Below are 19,922 nucleotides of genomic sequence, written 5' to 3' on the forward strand. Positions count from 1 at the left end.
GTCCCAAAAATAAATAAACGTTGAAAAAAAAATTTTTTTTAAATGAAAACTAAAGCATCACCCAATACTACCCTAACACAATGGAACTAGTCATTTTCTAGTTGATATTTGTATTACATAATCAGTGTGTGTTACACCTTCATAAGCACATTACCCACTTTTCAAACACTTAATATCTACCAGTCTGTCTGTAATTTATTTATCATTTTTCTCTTCTTACTTAGATGGCTTCCAGTTATTGTAGATAGTACAATCACAGACATCTTTACGTATGGATATCTTTACTCAACTCTTCTTCTTCCTTTGAGTTATTCCCTTAGGAAATATTTTTAGAAGTAGAACTGCTGAGTAAGAGTAAAAAGGAACTTCTCATGATTCCTGATGGGTCTTGTATCATATTGTTTTCTTTTTTTTTTCTTTAATTATTTTTAATTCTCAAGTTACTTAATATACAGTGTAGTCTTGGCTTCAAGAGTAGAGCCCAGTGATTCATCTCTTACATATAACACCCAGTGTTCATCTCAACAAGCACCCTCCTTATTGCCCATCACCCACTTACCCCACCCCACCCCCCAACAACCCTCAGTTTGTTCTCTGTATTTAAGAATCTCTTATAAGGGCACCTGGGTGGCTCAGTCAGTTAAGCATCAGACTTCGGCTCAGGTCATGATCTCACAGTTCCTGGACTCGAGCTCCACGTCGGGGTCTGTGCTGACAGCTCAGAGTCTGGAGCCTGCTTTTGATTCTTATTCTCCCTCTCTCTCCCCCCCCCCCCCCCTCGCACTCTCTGTCTCCAAAGAATAAAAATAAAAATAAAACACTTAAAAATTTTTTTTCCATGAGGTAGAGACTTAAAAAAAAGTAAAGAGTCTCTTATGGTTTGCCTCCCTCTCTGTTTCTATCTTATTTTTCCCTTCCTTCCCCTATGATCAGCTGTTAAGTTTCTCAAATTCCACATATGAGTGAAATCATATATCTTTCACTATAGAAAGCTTATGAAAGACATTGAAGAAGACACAAAGAAATGGAAAAATTTTCCATGCTCATGGATTGGAAGTATCCTGTTGTTTTCTAAAAGGGCTATATTCATTGGTAGTGTTTCCAGTAATGGAGGAACACAATGGGACAAGGCTTCTCAAACTTTAAGGGCCTCAGAATCACCTGAAGAGCTTGTTAGAACACAGTTCCTGGATATTACACCCAGATGAGGCCCGAGACTCTGCATTTCTAGCAGCCTTCCTACTGTGGTCCAAGGAACACAGTCTGAGCAGTAGTAGAGGGTCTTTTATCTGATTATGATAAGAACCTAGAGCTGATTGAAAAAAGTCCATAATTGAATGACACAGCTAATGTGGGGAATTAACAGAAAATGATAGCTATGGATAGCATAAACATTTAACTTAAAATTTTACCAATCTCAGGGGTGAAGCCAACTTCTTTGCTATGAATATCATTCTGCTGATCACAGTTACAAGTCTTTTTACTTGTTTGGATTCCTAAACCATACATATAATATACAGCTCATGATCTCCAGTTTTGTTTTTGTTTTAATATAGTGAAAATTTAAAGAATTTAATCTGAATGTTTACTCCATTTAGATTTTTTTACTTGCCCAATATTTTCAAGTTTTTCTTCTACAGAATTAACAGTAGATTTTTGCCTAACGACCTCCCTTATTGAATCTTTCCAAAGAATTTGATTTTGTTTTCATAGAACCACTGTACTCAGGTTTCATAGGTTATGTGAGATTCATCAGATTACATAGTTACAAAAACTATTAAAACTAACATCAACAAGCTTGGGAATAAACTAAATTGACTGAATTTTTAAGCTTACAACACAATTGTTAGCAGGAACAGAGATTCACAGAGGTACTAGAGAGAGAGACCTATTACACTAGAGCATTCTATGGCATTGTAAGGTGCATTTTAGGGGCACCTGGGTGGCTCAGTCTTAAGCCTCCGACTTCAGCTCAGGTCATGATTTTGCAGTCTGTGAGTTCGAGCCCCATGTCAGGCTCTGTGCTGACAGCTCAGAGCCTGGAGCCTGCTTTGGATTCTGTGTCTCCCTCTCTCTCTGCCCTTCTGCCACTCATGCTCTGTCTCTGTCTCTGTCTCTCTCTCTCTCTCCCTCAAAAAATAACTAAACATTCAAAAAATTCAAAAAAAAAAGAAAGGTACATTTTACAAAGAGGATGGAGAATCAGTTAATCCAGTAATGGTTACAGAGAGAGTGGTTAAGAGAGCTTCGTTCCAACCAAAGACGAGTTATTGTCAGTGCTCTAGAATCTTCTATAATTAAGCCATCTAGATCTAGAGTTTGTGGTCATGTGGTTTTGATTCCTATCCAAAGCTAAAACAAACTGGTAGTTGCATCCATCAGCAGAGCTGGTAAGGCTCTGTATTGTATTCAAATATATTGTATTCAAGGATGATTGTATTCAAATATATTTTATAACCAACGTTTAAAATTTTCCACTCATTATTTCTCAAGCAACTGATTTTCTGTACCAACGTTTGCATTCTTCTCTTTACAAGCATGCTTCAGTTGCACTTTCTTTGGGGGATTTATTTCCAAAAAGGATAAAGCCTCAAGCATCAGTCTGGGCTGTGTCCTAGTGAAGAGGCAACACTCTGTGGAGAAGCCCATTTTGTATGATTTGCCAAGCTAAGCAGATCTCAGCCACCTTCCTTGCAGAGTAAAAAACCCAAGCCAGAGATGAATATGTATAGTGCTCACAGTTGGCGGTGTTCCCAGTTCCAACACCAGGCTGTGCAGACATGTCAGGCAGGAAGAGTTCCAGAAACATTAACTGAGCACTTGGAGAGTCAGGTCTTACTTTCAGTTGCTTCATGCCTTCAGTTCATCTTCCCCCCCTTTCCCCTTTCACCCTACAATCCCCATGCCTAGTATTATGGTAATTATCATGCTTATTAAGTTTTTTTTTATTTTTTTAGGAGGTCGTATTTTTATTTTATTTAATTTTTTAATTGTTTAAATTTATTTTTGAGGGGCGCCTGGGTGGCGCAGTCGGTTAAGCGTCCGACTTCAGCCAGGTCACGATCTCGCGGTCCGGGAGTTCGAGCCCCGCGTCAGGCTCTGGGCTGACGGCTCAGAGCCTGGAGCCTGTTTCCGATTCTGTGTCTCCCTCTCTCTCGGCCCCTCCCCCCGTTCATGCTCTGTCTCTCTCTGTCCCAAAAATAAATAAACGTTGAAAAAAAAAAAAATTTTAAAAAATTTATTTTTGAGACAGATTGAGAGAGAGAGAGAGAGAGAGAGAGAGAGAGAGAACAACCAGGGCAGGGACATAGAGAGAGGGAGACGCAGAATCCGAAGCAGGCTCCCTCCGGGCTCTGAGCTGTCAGCACAGAGCCCGACGTGGGGCTCTAACTCGTGAACTGCGAGATCATGACTTGAGCCGAAGTCAGAGGCTTAACTGACTGAGCCACCCAGGTGCACCAAGGAGGTCCTATTTTTAAAATTCTAAATCCTTCCGTTGAAAACTGTGCACCTACCCAAAATAAGACTGTAAGTATAGATGTGAGAGACATGTTTACCCAAACCAGATTTTCTCGAATTGGCATATGAAAATATATACTCATTCAGACATGTTTTTATAACAGACCACTATTTGAAAATTACCATCTGATCATTGATTCGGAAGAATTTAAGTGTTTCTATATCCTCTTCCAACATGAGGATGTAAAGTACTGTATAACTTGAGTAGCTGACTACTCTTATTCAGAACAGAGCAAGGAGTGGGGGAGGAAATGATTCAAAATGAGTTAGTTCAAGGCAGACTCTGTGGTCCTAAAGAGCACAATGCTTTAAGATCAGGCCTGAGTTTAAAGTCCAGTTCCACCACATTTGAGCTGTGTGAGTTTGGGCAAGCTACTGAACCAATCTGAGATTCCACTATATTTTCAGTAATGTACAGACAGCAATACTCGCCTTACGGAGCAGTTGTCACTTAGTAATAGAAATATTTACTGGCACAGTTGGTGTTCAATACATGGGGACTATTTTTATGACTACTGCTTCCTAAAATGCCTTTCTCCACCTTTGTTCTTATCATTCAGCAAGATTTAAATGAATGGGAAGTAAGCATTAATCATAACAAGTCACTGATTTGGGAAGTTTGACGCTGTGCTTAATCTGAAATTAAACTGGTGATGTGAATTATTACCATCCTTGGTCTCAGTGTTTTAAAATGGCAATATTCAGCATATAGTCTCCACTCCCTAAAATGTTGTTCATATTCATGTTGGACTTTCTGTACTCTGGGAGTCTTCCAGTGCTTTCCTTGACCCTGCCCCCTCAATCCTTGCTGCTCTCATCAATTGCAGAAAGTTTATAACCATACGTGATAGAACTTCTTTTCCTAAGCTAGCAATACTGCAATACTGCAGTTGGGTTTAATAGCTGTGGCTTCAAAATGTGGGCACGTCTTCCCGTTACACTAATTTTATTGCTCTGCCTTGTACCTTACCCAAGGAGATGGTAGAACTACTCTCAAAATTGTTAAAGTCTTTGTTTTCCATTCAATCATGCCATCGGCATGTATTTGATGTGTATGAGGTGTTAGGGTCAGCCAGTTCTTAGATTAAAAAAGACACAATCGGGCCGCCTGGGTGGCTCAGTTGGCTGGGTGTCCAACTTCGGCTCAGGTCATGATCTCACAGTTCATGGGTTCGAGCCCCACGTCGGGCTCTGTGCTGACGTCTAGGAGCCTGGAGCCTGCTTCGGATTCTCCCTCTCTCTCTGCCCCTCCCCTGCTCATGCCCTGTCTCTCTCGGTCTCAAAAATAAATAAAACATTAAAAAAAACACACACACACACACAATCCCTACCCCCAAATCAGTCACCACCTTATATGAGACACAGAAGAAAATAATTGGTAGTATGATGAATGGGCTAGGTGTAAGCACAAAATGTTAAGAGAATACGGAGGCATCCATTTGAGCCTGGGGAGCTCAAGGATTTCTAACCACTTTGGTCTTGAAAGGGTTTGGGAGGTGTTGTTAGAATTAACCAGAAGACAGTGAGCCAAAGCAGGAGATCAGAAAGCATGACACATCCTAGTAACAGATGTAGCCGGTGCACAAATTATGTGTAAGGACTCGGTAGTTGGCAAGTAGAAAGATATACTGAAGCCAGACCATTACAGTCCTAACCCATGTTAAGAAATTCAAACCTTACTCCAGAAGCCAATGGGAGCCATTAAAAGACTTAAAGCAGGGGAGTGAGGCCATAGTATTTGGTCAGTGATGACCCGGTTGCCATTGTTTAGTGAAGAATGGGGCACAGCCTCGGGGAGCAAGAGAGTGAAATGACTAAGAGCTCTAGGCTAGCTTCACAACTGACAAGCTGGGAAATGGGAAAATTAAATTCTCTGAGCATCCGTTTCTTCATCTGTACATGTCCATTTAATGCCTATTTCACATGGCTGTTTTCAAGGATCCAAGGAGGTGATACATGTAAGCGTGCAGCAGTGATGTGTGGTGCCTACTAGGGCTCAATGAATCCTAACTACCAGCTGCCAGTATTAGGATGCTTTTACGTTAATCTTAGCTCTATTTTACGATGTCCAAATCTTTTGGAACCCTTGGAATTGTAGGGATTTGCCTCCCTCCCTCCCCGCGATGTTCAGTGACCATTCTGCCTTCAGGAGCTTTTGTGTTTGTCATCTTTCATTACCACAGGAGGATAAGCCAAGTAGAGCCAGATGGCTCTTGCCTGGGTCCAAGGCTCCAAAACAAGGGCTGTTACCCAATCCTTAGGTCCCCAAAGATGCAAATAACCCTCTTGAAATAAAATCTATTGTCTTTTTTTGATTGTGTCTAGATCCAATGTAAATGAAGAGAGGGAGAGTGGCTAGCCGAGAAGCAGCCCTGAAGCAAAACAGTTGAGAATTTGGGGACTTGAAGGAAGAAATAGGTGGAGACTTGCAAATGTGTGTCAAATAATTCCTAAGGGCCTGTGTGCTCTGTATTACTGCCTTTGTGCCAATCAAATATATAGCTGTTAGCGATTTCTCTCTTGATCTGCAGATCAAGAGACCTCTCTTATAATATAGAGCATGTTTTCAGAGACCAGAAATGCAATATTTTACCTCCATGGGCTCTAATTTATATAGAGAAACATTTCCTGGCTACAGTTTGTCCCATCAAAAGCAAATTACCTTTATGCCTTTCCAAACAGAGCCTTGTGCACAGATAGCTTTAGTACCAGTGAAATCTGCCCTTCAAAGATTTGAGCTTTCATTTTTTTTTTTTCAGTAATTTCCCCTAGCTTTTCTCCCCCTCAAATCTAGACTGAAGTAGCAGAAAGTCCCCATTACAAGCAAGCAAGAATGATCCTTGCTGTGCTAGGAGCGGTGGTTAAGGGGTGGTTTTGGCAAAAGACTGGCTTCAAGAAAGAACCTATAATAGATTTTTAAAAAGGGGGGCGGGGGGGTATCTTCCCTTTTTTCATGCTTGATCTCAGAGTGATGGTTTTATTTTTTTAAATATTTATTTATTTGGGGGAGAGTGCAAGCAGGAGAGAGGTAGAGAGAGGGGACAGAGGATCCAAAGTGGGCTCTTCGCGACAGGCTTACATCAGAGAGTGCAATGTGGGGCTTGAATTCATGACCTGAGCCAAAGTGTGATGCTCAACTGACTAAGCCACCCAGGCGCCCCTCAGAGTAATGGTTCTCAAACTCTAGTCAGAATCACCTAGAAGTCTTATTAAAACACAGATGACTGGGTTCCTCCCCAGACTTGGGGATTCCTATAGGTCTGAGGTGAAGAGAATGTGTATTTACAACAAGTTCTTAGATAATGCTGAAGTTCCTAGTCCCCAGACTACACTTTGAGAAGCACAGTCACAAAGCGTAATGTGGAGATGTGTATGTATGTATGTATATATATATATATATATGTATATACGTATATATTATATATACATATATAATTATCATAAAAGAAATTCAAATTCTCCTCTCTGACACTGAGCAACTCCTTGGAGCTCCGTTGGTACACTATTTAGTGGCCAGATAAAATGACCACACAAGAGTAGGAAGCTGTAAGGGGTGTTGTTCTAAATGGTTTATTTTCTCAGTCCTGTCCTCCAAGAAACATAGCCATACTCCGTGAAATGAATTCTGTCGCTTTTAGTTGAAGTGAACTTTGACTGACCTGTACATTTATGCATTCCAAGGGCTCTCTCCCAAATCCAGGCCCCCCGTTTGGTCACAGAAGCAGCTGCCATTATGGATTCAAGCCGGATAGTGTTCATTTGGTTAAATAGTCAACACTCAAGACGCCCGAAAATAACATTGTAGATAAGTAACGCTGCAATTTTGCATCTGTTCTGTGGTCCCATTAATTTTCTTAACTAGAGCCGAGCAGAACAAACAAGTAGGCTGGCCCCCTTTCATGTCTTTTGCTAATAGTTGTAAACCTTCTGTTGCGATATAAAAGCTTCTTATAATATCATTAACATCTGTTTGGGCTCACTTTGAAACTTACTGGCGATCCTGCATTTTTTTCTTCTCAGAAAGTTTTTGTTCTGGCTAAACACTCCCGTTGCTCCTTTCTAAGCTGGAGCAGCCTCAAGGAGAGAGGGTCTTGGAATGCTTCCACCTCCAAAATGGCCTGAGCATGAATGGCGGTTATCACCCTCCTAAGCTGTAGGACCTTACAACTGCCAGTTGGGCTAAAGCCTGAGAAGACAGATGGAGTGGGAAGTGTAGCCTGAAGCTGACTCAGACACTCTCAGCGCTGTGGAGGGAGGATGCCCTAGGTTTGCTGGTCCCCACGGTGGCAGCCCGGGTCTTACTGTCACTCTTTGAGTGAGCCATAGTTGGGTTTACATCACCTTGCGGAAGAAAACTAGACCTCAGAGTCACCAGGACAGTGACTCATGAGGCTCTCTTAGAGACTGCATCCCTCAGAACTGTGAGTCGGGCTAACAACATCCACTTATCCTCTCGCTCATTTGTCCAGCCGTTTACCAAAGTCCCCGGGGTGCCAGACATTGTTCTGGGGATATGAAGACAACATGTCTATTTTCAAGGTGATCCTATTCGAATGGCGGAGACAAGTAGAGAAATCATTCAAACACAGAGTGAAAAGTATATACTAGAACATGCATGCATTCTTGATGGGGGCAAATATTGGTTCTCAGGGAGCAAAGAATCTTAGACGTTACATTAGAATGGTTTGTGGCCCTTCAAAGCTCAACCTTACCTGACTGAATCCATTCTTCAGATTTAATTTCTCTTGTTACAGAGAATTTAAATTGAATTGAATGTTTCTCCTTGAGGAGGGGAACAAGAATGAAGAGGAGTTGAGAACACTGGTAGAATACACAGGAGATATGGGATCCCCTGGAAAAGCTGCTGGCCGTGGCCGGGTAACCAGGAAGGCTTCCTGAAAGACAAGACACATGAGCCAAGTCTCAAAGGAAGGGTAGAAATTCTCCGGAGAAAGGCGTTTGTGCGTAGGGAGTAACACAAGCCAGGTTGAAGATGTTAGAAAAGCACTTTTCTAACTACGCTTTAAGGAGCTACGGCTGGTTCAGTGAGGAGAGAAGTTAGGAGATGGGACTGTGGTGGGAGAGGGGGCATGACCCTCTGGGGACTCAGAGGCTCCCAGTCAGCTCATACAAAGTGGTTGTATTTTATTCTCAAAAGAACTGAGGAACTTACAGGAAAGCTTCAAGTAAGACAGTAACATATTCAGATTTATGCCTTAAAAATATTCTGGGAAGAAAAGAGGAGGAATTGTCTATTGGCAGCACTGGTGAAAATAGATGTGGGGGAGGGGCAAAGGCAGGAGCCCAACCAGGAAAACAATTTAGGAAGAAACTGAAAAAACAGGGCAGAGCTGAGGTGGGGGCCTCTTCTAGAGCGAGTGTCGGTGGGAAGTTCTGGGAACGTCGCCTGGTGGACAGATGGCTCATAAGGGTCTGGATGCGGCAGTGTGTGTGCAGCCACCACCGTCTGTGAAAGTAAGGAAGCCAGACTAATTAAATAATCGTTTACTCAAGGCATCCATGAGTGTTTTCTAAGGAAATTTCTATCTTTTTTTTTTTTTTTTTAAGTTTGTTTAAGTAACCTCTACACCTGAGGTAGGACTGGAACTCGGGACTCTGAGATCAAGAGTCGCATGCTCCTCCAACTGAGCCACCCAGATGTCTCGATATTTTTACAGTTTTCGGGCGTCTGGGTGGCTCAGTCGGTTAAGCATCCGACTTAGGCTCAGGTCATGATCTCGCGGTTCGTGAGTTCGAGCCCCGCATCCGGCTCTGTGCTGACCGCTCGGAGCCTGGAGCCTGCTTCGGATTCTGTGTCTCCCTCTGTCTCTGCCCCTCCCCTGCTCCCGCTCTGTCTCTCTTGCTCTGAAAAATAAACATAACAATATTTTTAAATAAATAAATAATAAAACAATTTTATTACGAAAACTTCAAATGTATTTTTTAAATGGAGAAGAATGGTGGCATGGACCATCCAACACCACCAAGCATCAACAACTGTTAACTTAGGATCAATCTTGTTATACAGCTCCACTCTTATCCTAATTTCCCCACTCCACCCACACACTGAATTACATTGAACAAATTCTAGACACCTATCACCCCACCTTATAAACACTATTAATGTATCTATAAATGATATTCTTTTAAAGGATTTCTAAAAGATGTAGCTCCATATCATTACAGTTTAAAATATTAGCAATAATTCCTCATATCATCCAATATTCATTCAGTGTGCCATTTCCTTGATTTACGTGTGTGTGTGTGTGTGTGTGTGTCATTAGTTATGTAGGTAGAGATAGATAGATAAACTGATAGATTGATTAAAAAAAAAAAAAAAACGGGCGCCTGGGTGGCTTGGTCGGTTAAGCGTCCGACTTCGGCTCAGGTCGTGATCTCACGGTCCGTGAGTTCGAGCCCCGCGTCGGGCTCTGTGCTGACAGCTCAGAGCCTGGAGCCCGTTTCAGATTCTGTGTCTCCCTCTCTCTCTGCCCCTCCCCTGTTCATGCTCTGTCCTCTCTCTGTCTCAAAACTAAACATTTACAAAATGTTTTTTTAATAAAAAAAACAACAGTTGGTTTTAATTTGGTACAAAAAACCTACTCATTGTTTTTGGTTGAAATGTCTCTTAAATATTCCCTTTCTGGTCTTTGTTCCTGACAATTTACTTAATGAAGAATTCAGAAATAAGCTTCTATTTCTGTCATAATCTAACATAGCCTCACTTCTTCCTGTTTCCATCCCAACGTGACAGATAACAGGAGTGTGTCCTTCCTCACTAAATTCCTGCCATTTTTTTAATTGGCATCCCCGTCACAATTTAAACTCATGGAGTGCCTTAACTCATGGAGTGCCTTGATGGCTTGTTATTGTGAGGCCTCAGCTGCCTACTTTAAAAATGTCTCTACATAGGGGCGCCTGGGTGGCTCAGTCGGTTGGGCGGCCGACTTCGGCTCATGTCATGATCTCGCAGTCCGTGAGTTCGAGCCCCGCGTCGGGCTTTGTGCTGACATCTCAGAGCCTGGAGCCTGCTTCTGATTCTGTGTCTCCCTCTCTCTCTGACCCTTCCCCGTTCATGCTCTGTCTCTCTCTGTCTCAAAAATAAATAAACGTTAAAAAAAAAATTTTTTTTTAAATGTCCCTACATAAAGTGGCCTGTCTTAAACCCATTCGCTCTATTCTGGTGTTATTTTGCCATCTTTGTGATGCAAGTTGCAAAACTGTCAAAAACAAAAAACAAAAAAACAAAAACAACAACAACAACAAAAACCACCCAGGGCACTCACTCTGGATCGCCTAAAGAAGAAGTGAAATAGAGCCAACTTTTCCACCTTTTCCCAGCTAGTGGGACTGCACCCAAGCCCAGCTTCCTATACACCAGTGGTTATTTTCATCTGGACTGAAGTTTTAACTGAAACTTCCCACAGGTTGCTGGGTTCCGGTACTGGGCAGCTGTCATTTCCCACAACTCCCATTAAGCATCCATGGCCAAGTCCAGACTATTTGGTGTCCATTGACAAAGCAGTGTTCCTGCTTGCCCTATAAGGCAGAACAATAAGGGTCAGGGTCTTTCCACTGGCATAAACACCCGCACTGAATGACCTGTAGAGTGAGTGCCCCGGGGGTGACTAATATTTAATAATGCCAAGGTCTACTAATCAAATGACTCACCTAGAATTCTATCCAGAATATAGTTGATAGCACAGTCTACGAAGTACATGTAATCTATCCGATAATACCCTATTCCTTTATGTCAAAGCCAGCTCTGAAGGATGATGACATATCATAGTGTCGAAAATTTAGACTTTTGACCTCTGCCTCCACACGGTACTGTATCCTCCTGCTTCCTTCAGCAGCTCCCTAGCACATGATCACCACCTTGTTGGCCACTTGGGTAGAAGCCTGTAAGTAGTTTGTGAGCCGTCAAACTAAAGCTCTTGACACTGGATGTGGAGGCTTCTTGTCTGCCAGTACAGATTTGAGTGTAATATTGGATATTTTTATATCGTAAGAGGTTGATTTAAGCATTGCCGTGTGTGGTAGACGGTCTTGAATTCTCTGTGCATGGAGCTTATTAGGAGTAGAGTACCGAGGAAGTGGAGGGGATGGGTACATTCCAGAAGTCGCAGTCTATGGCAAGAATGGAGTAAACGCTGGCAGGAGAGAACATATCACTTCCTACACTACTCTACAGACCTTTCGTTTTATGCTCATTATAATTGTTCACTGTACACAGTTGATAATTGAATCGTTAATTCAGGCTCTTCTTTTCCTCCTTATTTCAGGGTTTCATGTCATAAATGAACAGCTGCTCCTTGCAGAAATGTGACTGTGGTAATGCTTAACTAGGATACAGTCTGATTGTAAAACTGTGTTAAAGTAGCTCCGGGACCATTTCACTGTATCCTTGGGTACAGAAATGAAACAGCTCCTTAGCCATTCGCGGGTCCGGGGCACAAGGAATAGAACGAGAAATGCCCGAGGACCTGAAGCATGTCACAAGCAAAGAAAAACACTTTGAAATCTGAGACTGCATATTTGTAACCCTGACACACTGAAAACCCCCAACAATGTTAAAGGTGTCCCGTGACATCTTGCAGGCCAGTGCTGTAGGAAGACCGCATTAACAGAGGATTTCCTTCATACCAATGTTAAATGGTGAAAGTTAGTTCATGACCGTGGCAGCCTGGTATATGCTACCGAAACGTGATTTGCATGGCTCTTAATCTCTAGAACAGAGGAGAGAGAACCATTCAAACCACGACTTTAATACCTGTGAATTTATCCGTAGGATTGACGTTTTAAGATACAATCAGTGGAATGACGTGTAAGGGATTTTAGATTTCTAAGCCACCTCGTCCGAGCCCCGCTTGGCCATGTATATGCTAACGTTTGCTCCAACCCTGAGTAAAATGTTCTCATATTGGAAGTTAGCTTGCTTGGAAAGGCCTGGAAATAGGAATGGCCTGGCCGGGTCTCTGTCACTGCATGACTCTCTCTCTCCTGCTTCAGTTCCTCCTCAGCCATGCGCTCATGCCTCAGGTATTTGTGGCACACAAGTGCTGGGCAAGCCCTGTACTAGGTATGGACACCGTCCAAAGGGCCTGCGGTGCCAGCCCAGTGGCTCACTCACTGATTTCAAACACAGGTCATTAGGCAGTGAACCCCTTCCCGGACACTAAGGTAACCACATCCCTGTATTAGAATGTGATATATCCTAAGGAGATTCTACTTCCCCAGATAATGATTTCCTGAGACGTAAGGTTTTCACGATGACGTTTCGAGTTTCTTATTTTGTGTATGAATATATGTGTCTTCTTACTTCGCTTTTTCCAAAGAAACCAATTATGACTCCTTGGCGTTTATTGCAGATGAGCAAGAAAGTTCCGGAGCAATTATTTACACTGTGGAGCTTAAGCGCTATGGGGGGCCCCTTGGCATCACAATTTCAGGAACTGAAGAGCCGTTTGATCCTATAATCATTTCAAGCCTCACTAAAGGGGGATTAGCTGAAAGGTAAAATTTCAAGAAAATGCTACAATTACCTGTGTCTGAGATGGGTTGCTGTCCTCACAAGCCGCATAGAAATATGCTCCCCTCTCCTGGTTGGTTACCTGTTGACTTTTTCAGATCCGCACAAAGAATTGATTTTAGAGCTTGAGAACTCTCAGGCAGAGCTCCGACTTGACTTTGAGGGGCATCTTACAGGCAGTAACAGATATCATGGGCTTAGCCTTGATATTACTCTCCGGAAATGTATACGCTTGACCACAGTCAACTGGAGGTGGGTTTATATTGTGTCCATTTTGAGAGGAGACTGAAGTTCAGGGAGGTTAAAAGGCTTGTCCAGTTCAATTCCGCAAACATTTACTGAGGCTCTGTTACCTGACAGGTACTGGGTTTGGCCGCTGTGTTTTCCAGAGAGGATGACCCAGGCTTTGTCTTCAAAGATTTGGGGAAACAAAGTGTAGTGACCCATCTTCATAATGTCTTGTAACTTAGAAGGTCCATCTGTTGTGTTGGCAATGATGCGCACACACACCCAAGCCCCGCTAAACTGCTTTTCTTTCTGAGACGTGATATGGTGCATCTTCCAAACCCCATAACCAGATCTTTCCTCTGGTAGGCTTGCTCAGGGAAGCACACACGTCATTCATGCCGACACGAATAATGGTTTGCAGAGTAGAGCTGCAGCACTGCAGAACTTTGGAGCTTCCAGGCACCGTGGAAGTCAGCTCCCCCAACATCTTCATCTGGGAGATGTGGGCACTGAGACAGCTCAGAAAGGTTCACCCTGTAGGAATGTCACAGTCCGATATTAACAGAGATGCCGACGCTGTGGTATTCTTCAGATATTCTCTTTTCCTAGCTTCCCCTGCTAGAGAGACAGTCCCACATATCTCTGTTAGGGAGACAACAAGAAAAGATTAATATTGATCTGATTCAGCCACCTACCGGTCAAGTGTTCTGTGGTTTACAACACAGATCTTTCATAAACTGGAGATCCTTTATGAATGAATTAAGTGATCCTTTTTTTTTCCCCCTAAGAAAAAATTTCCTTGAGAGTAGATGCATCGGTACACTCGTTAAGCGTGCTCTCGTAACCTGTGTGACCGCGTGTCACCTCTGTTACCCCAGTTGCTGCTGCCCAGCGCCCCAGAAGCAAGCTGTGGTCAGAACGCTCAGCCTCAAGCAGCCTGTGAGCTGGGCCACTTCCCTCCCTCAGCGTGCTTACAGTGAGCCAGTACAATAAGAGGCTAGCGCTTGGAGAGATCTGAGTGTTTATACCATCCCTGAGCTTGAAAGCTTATGACCCTACTCCTTCCCCACCCAGTGCTTCCAAAGATGGATATGGTGAACATCAGAATTATGAATTCCAACCTGCCTGCTCAGAACTGGGTGAGGACGGAAAGAGAAGAGAAAAGGCCAGAGGTTTATTAGTTCATCGATCAATAAATTTTCTTTATCCATCTTTCAAGCAGCAGGCTGAGCCCTTTACATGAGATTCCCCGTTTAATCCTCAGGGCTCCCCTGAGAGATGATCATCCCCATTTTGCCCCCTGAGACGTGAGGAAACTGACACCCAGAGAGCTTAAATGAAGGTACCCGGGCCACACAACTGGGAAGTTGGATTACAATGTAACATTAGTTGATTCCTGAATGGAGCCTTTTCTATCCTTGGAATTACCAACAGAGGGACCCCGACGCACCAGGGTCTGGTGCAGGTCCCCACCTGTCTGAGCCTCACTTCCGGTGAGCTGCGGGAGTGATTGTGTTCAGTCTTTCAAATCTGTCAAAAGAAGGCATGCCCCATACTAAACATCGCTGCGTTTATTGTCCAACATTGTTTCTTTCCTCGGGATCTTTAAGAGGTTACCAAATGACCCAGCGTTTTTTTTGGAATGTAAAAAGCACACAAGTCCGTTCAAAATGCTAATTAAAACAGTTTTTCTGGGGCGCCTGGGTGGCTCAGTCGGTTAAGCGGCCGACTTCAGCTCAGGTCACGATCTCACACTCCGTGAGTTCGAGCCCCGCATCGGGCTCTGTGCTGACCGCTCAGAGCCTGGAGCCTGTTTCAGATTCTGTGTCTCCGTCTCTCTGACCCTCCCCCATTCATGCTCTGTCTCCCTCTGTCTCAAAAATAAATAAACGTTAAAAAAAAAATTAAAAAAAAAAACAAAAACAAAAACAGTTTTTCTGATTTTATTTGAAACTAAAAAGTGATTCCCAGCAGATGCAGTTATCTTGTACCATTGCCCAGGAGAAAGCTAGAAGTGGCTTCTAGAGACCCTTGCCAAATCTTTATTACTATGAATATGTAAAGTATGGTGGGGAATTGATATTCAGCTGCACACAGGGATTATTTCTACCTTTCCTATTACCATGTGGTGTTTCAGAACCGGCGCAATCCACATAGGAGACCGAATCCTGGCCATCAACAGCAGCAGCTTGAAAGGGAAGCCTCTGAGTGAGGCCATCCATTTGCTACAGATGGCCGGAGAGACCGTCACCTTGAAGATTAAGAAACAGACAGATGGTGAGTGGGTCGAGAGCCACAGTGAAGGGCTTTCAGTGCATTTCTTTCCCTGCGTGTGTGTATGTTTCTAAGGAAATGACTCTCCTGAGGGAGCATGTCAATATCTTTGTATTTAAATGGACGCTTAGACTTCAAACTCCTTCTCTGTCTTTAAAGCCCAGGCAGCATCAAGTCCCAAGAAATTCCCCATCTCTAGCCACCTGAGTGACCTGGGAGATGTGGAGGAGGACCCCTCTCTGGCACAGAAGCCAGGCAAGCTCGCTGACACCTACCCCTCCACCGTGCCCAGTGTGGACAGTGCGGTAGACTCGTGGGACGGCTCTGGAATAGATAGCGGCTATGGGAATCAAGGTATGTCCTAGCCTCAGGGAGCAGAGGACTGACTGTTGAAGCCCGTGTGCCTCAAAGATCCACCCTCTGCTTTCTGAAAAGAAACACCTTTATTTATTTTACTTGCGTCTACTTCAGCATAACCAGATTGAACACACTGAATATGGCGGCCTGGCATTTTCTCCTTAACACCCGTAAGTCATGAGCATTTATCAAACACTTGCGAGGCCCTCACCAGATCTACTGATGTCTAACTGTTCAATCCACTTCATACGTAGATTAATATGAAGCAACCCATACAATAAAGCGGTTCACTGAAGGCAGGCCCCATTCTTACTTTTTAAGCAGGCTTTCCACAAAGATGGATTGGGAGCGCTGAAGGTGTGTGCTTCAAGAGATGAGTCAGTGACTTGTGACCCCATTTATTCCTGCCTCCTCCTGACTCTTAATAGAAACTTATCCAGGTTTCCCAAACACTCGCTATTAGAGAGCTGTAACCACGATATATGAAAGTAGAGAGCAGATTTTTCTCCACAAGCATCATCCTCACGTGAAGAAGGGTAACCTCCGTTAAAAGTTAAACCTCACTGACACTGTGAACGTACAAAAAGTGTTAGGCTGAGTGCGGACTATAAACTAAAAGCTTCTTGTCTCTTCCCTTCGACTCTTTCCTTCGAATGATACACAGCATCAAAAGAGAAATGTGCCAAAACTTCTTTGTATTTCTCCCACATGGGATTGAGACGTGATTGCCCCCATCTGGATCTCTGGTGAAAATGCCCCTCGAGGAAAGGATGTTCCAGATTGCCCCTGTGGTGCCTAGAGAATATTTGAATTGCAGGTTAAGCCACATCTGCTCAACTACCTAAAGGTGGACAGACTGGCCACCAGCGGGGACTGGGGTGTCCTGGCCATGTTCACATGTGCTGAAAGCTGTAGGTGGGACACTGGCCACACAGAGGAGTTGGTTTGAAAGCAAGATACAACAGATACACTTTAAAGACCACCGTGGAAGGCCTCACAAATGCTCCTAATCTCTTAGACCTTGCAATTTCATTTCCGGGACTCTGTCCTAAGGAAATAATTTTACCAGAGTCAGAGATACAGAGACATTGCTTTAGGCACTGTTTGCAATGTGTACATATTAGCGAAACAAAAATGTCAACGGACAGGGAATTAAATAAGTGTTTGGTGTATCTATTCCAAACAAAAACTAAAGCTAAAACTTCACCTTCTCTTTTTTGCCTTGTATAAATTCCAGCCTTCACATCCCTTTTCTGCTCTGATTTAACTCGGTCAGAGAATAAAACACATAAACCAAGAGTCTGGAGCCCCACACTCAGTTGGGTGTGGGAGTTGGTTTGTAACTTATTTTAGCTACTTTTTAGGAGACTGTATCCAGTTTGCTCTCTTCCTGGTTCTGCTAGTTTTCTCCCCTCAAGTCCCGTGAAGAGTAGAGGACAAGGAAAAGGAATGATATTTCAAAAGTTCTCAAGTCGTCACTTGTCAGAGAGGATACTGGAGTTTGGTGGAGAAAATATTCTGAAGACCCAAAATAGAATTGGAGCTTTTATGTATCTGCCAATTAATTTTTCCACATCATAATTGCTTGTGACGGCTTAGCTATCCCACCAAATAACTGCTCTTCTCATTGTAAGTTGTTGAGTCACCAGAGGTCTCAGATAAAGGGTAGAAGTCAAATTCTCTCAGCGTAGACTCTGAGGTTTATTTATTAATGTGCTTGCTTCTTTATTGTTTGTCAATGTGGAGACTCTCATGTTACGCAGATTGTTTGTAAGGACGTTCTTGATTTTAATGATGTCCACCCATAAGGTAACGTGTAAGAACTTAGCTACTCTCAGGGCCACCTGGCTGGCTCAGTCAGCGGACCGAGCGACTCTTGATCTTGGGGTCATGAGTTCGAGCCCCACTTCGGGTGTAGAGATTACTTAAAATGAATAAACAAATTTTAAAACTTAAAAAAAATTAAAAGAGACAGAACTTAGGTACTCTGCCCCTTTATACCATAGGATGAGGACTGTGATTAGCATACTAAATATAGGGCCTTTCCCAAAATAATAAAAAATGAAGAACCACTTATTATTCACGAAGCTTTTGGAAATGTGAATTCCTAGATGGAGAATTGCGATCATAATAATATTAAATTTGACATTAGTAAGTTAGAAACCTTTATGAGGTTAGAGAGATGATGAAAACATAGTAACACCTTATATTTGTGAAACTCTAATCTCAATTCTCGTAAGGAACATGAAGTTCCTCAGCGTGAGGGGAGAATTTAGGAGGCAGCTCTCCCACGTCCTCGCCGGGAGCTCTGATGGCCCGAAGTTGTCACTCGTACGGAGCTGAAATGTGTCTGCCCGTGGCCCCTGCCTGTCGGTCTCAGCTGTGCCCTCCAGGTCATTCAGAACTAGACTGAAGTGTCTTCTACTCAACAGCCCTTCAGATACTCCAAGTCAGCTATCGTGCCTATTTGGAGTCTTTCCTCCTCCAAGCAAAATCGCCCCAGGTCCTTAACTGTTCCTCGCATAAAACTTACTTTTGAGTGTCTTTATCATCCTGAGGGCCTCTCTTCTGAGTATGTTCAAGTTTAACTTCTTGAAGTCTGTCTCTCAGAAAGGAAGGTTATACAACAGCCTGACAGTCCAGAGCAACTCAAGCCTGTCACCTTCATCACTGAAAATTTTAGAGCCTGTGAACACAGCCTATCTTACCTCAGCGTAAGAATTTTGGTGGTCAGATCCTGTCACTCATTTTGAGCTGATTGTTTACCAAGATCTCAAAGTATGTTTTTTTTCCCTTTTCCTCGTGTTATTAGCTTAAACCCAGTCTCTCCAGATTGTGCTTGTGCAGTTGGCTTTTTTTAAAAGTAAGGCATAGGGGCGCTTGGGTGGCGCAGTCGGTTAAGCGTCCGACTTCAACCAGGTCACGATCTCGCGGTCCGTGAGTTCGAGCCCCGCGTCGGGCTCTGGGCTGATGGCTCAGAGCCTGGAGCCTGCTTCCGATTCTGTGTCTCCCTCTCTCTCTGCCCCTCCCCTGTTCATGCTCTGTCTCTCTCTCTCTGTCCCAAAAATAAATAAAAAACGTTGAAAAAAAAAAATTTTTTTTTAAAGTAAGGCATAGAACCATACTTCCTTTTCCCTGGTAAATACTATGTTGTGAGATACAGATGATCTTCAACGTGCTCTTCCAGACGCTCAGCAGACCTTCTACCATATCCCAGGAAGACGTTGCACATTCTGACTGTACCCTGCAGTCCACAATAGCTGTCCCATTCCCAATAAGATGTCACACCTCCATGATGCACATCTTCCTCCTTGGGGCCAATGTCTCTGCAGCCACATTCCTTACTGTTCTCTGCTTCTTCTCCAAAGTGTGAAACTTGTCCCTTTCATTCATTCAACAAATATGTAATGGCTGGCACACTAAAAGGCCAGCATACATGGATACACATGATGGGCCAGAGAGTTGGGGTCCCTATTCTCATGGAAGGGGTAATGCACTTGAAGGGCCAATTAACAAGCTCCTACAGTGCAAAGTATTAATTAGTTAACACAGAAAGAAGTAGGATGGAGTCATCAAAGCTGTGGGGAAAGGAGTGTGTGTAAAGAAGTCTTGGGGCGCCTGGGTGGCTTAGTTGGTTAAATGTCCAGCTTCGGCTCAGGTCACGATCTCGCAGTCTGTGAGTTCGAGCCCCGCGTCGGGCTCTGTGCTGACGGCTCAGAGCCTGGATGGAGCCTGTTTCAGATTCTGTGTCTCCCTCTCTCTCTCTGCCCTTCCCCTGCTTGCTCTCTCTCTCTCTCTCTCTCTCTCTCTCTCTCTCTCTCTCTCTCTCAAAAATAAACATTAAAAAAATTTTTTTAAAGAAGTCTTACAATGGGATGACTCTCAATTCTATTGTGCAACTCTAGGATGCAGACTTTTTCTAGTCTGCCTCTGGGTCAGCTTCTTCTATTTCCCATTCTCTTGACCCTTATGTTCATACCCTCCTGCCTTATCGAAATCTTACGCTTTGGCC

The 19,922-nt window shown here is 43.4% G+C and overlaps 1 protein-coding gene across 1 annotated transcript in view; it reads left to right on the top strand.

The window, feature by feature from the left end:
• GRIP1 (glutamate receptor interacting protein 1) overlaps positions 1–19,922 on the top strand; it is a 412,883-nt gene that overhangs the window by 351,353 nt on the left and 41,608 nt on the right. The window contains exons 18-20 of the mRNA XM_040490428.1: positions 12,891–13,035; positions 15,417–15,556; positions 15,713–15,907. Of these exons, the coding sequence (XP_040346362.1) occupies positions 12,891–13,035; positions 15,417–15,556; positions 15,713–15,907 (480 nt within the window). The remainder of the gene's footprint in view (positions 1–12,890; positions 13,036–15,416; positions 15,557–15,712; positions 15,908–19,922) is intronic.

The sequence above is a fragment of the Herpailurus yagouaroundi genome, unplaced genomic scaffold (assembly GCF_014898765.1).
Source record: "Herpailurus yagouaroundi ecotype Mexico unplaced genomic scaffold, PumYag 182, whole genome shotgun sequence".
Lineage (NCBI taxonomy): Eukaryota > Metazoa > Chordata > Mammalia > Carnivora > Felidae > Herpailurus > Herpailurus yagouaroundi.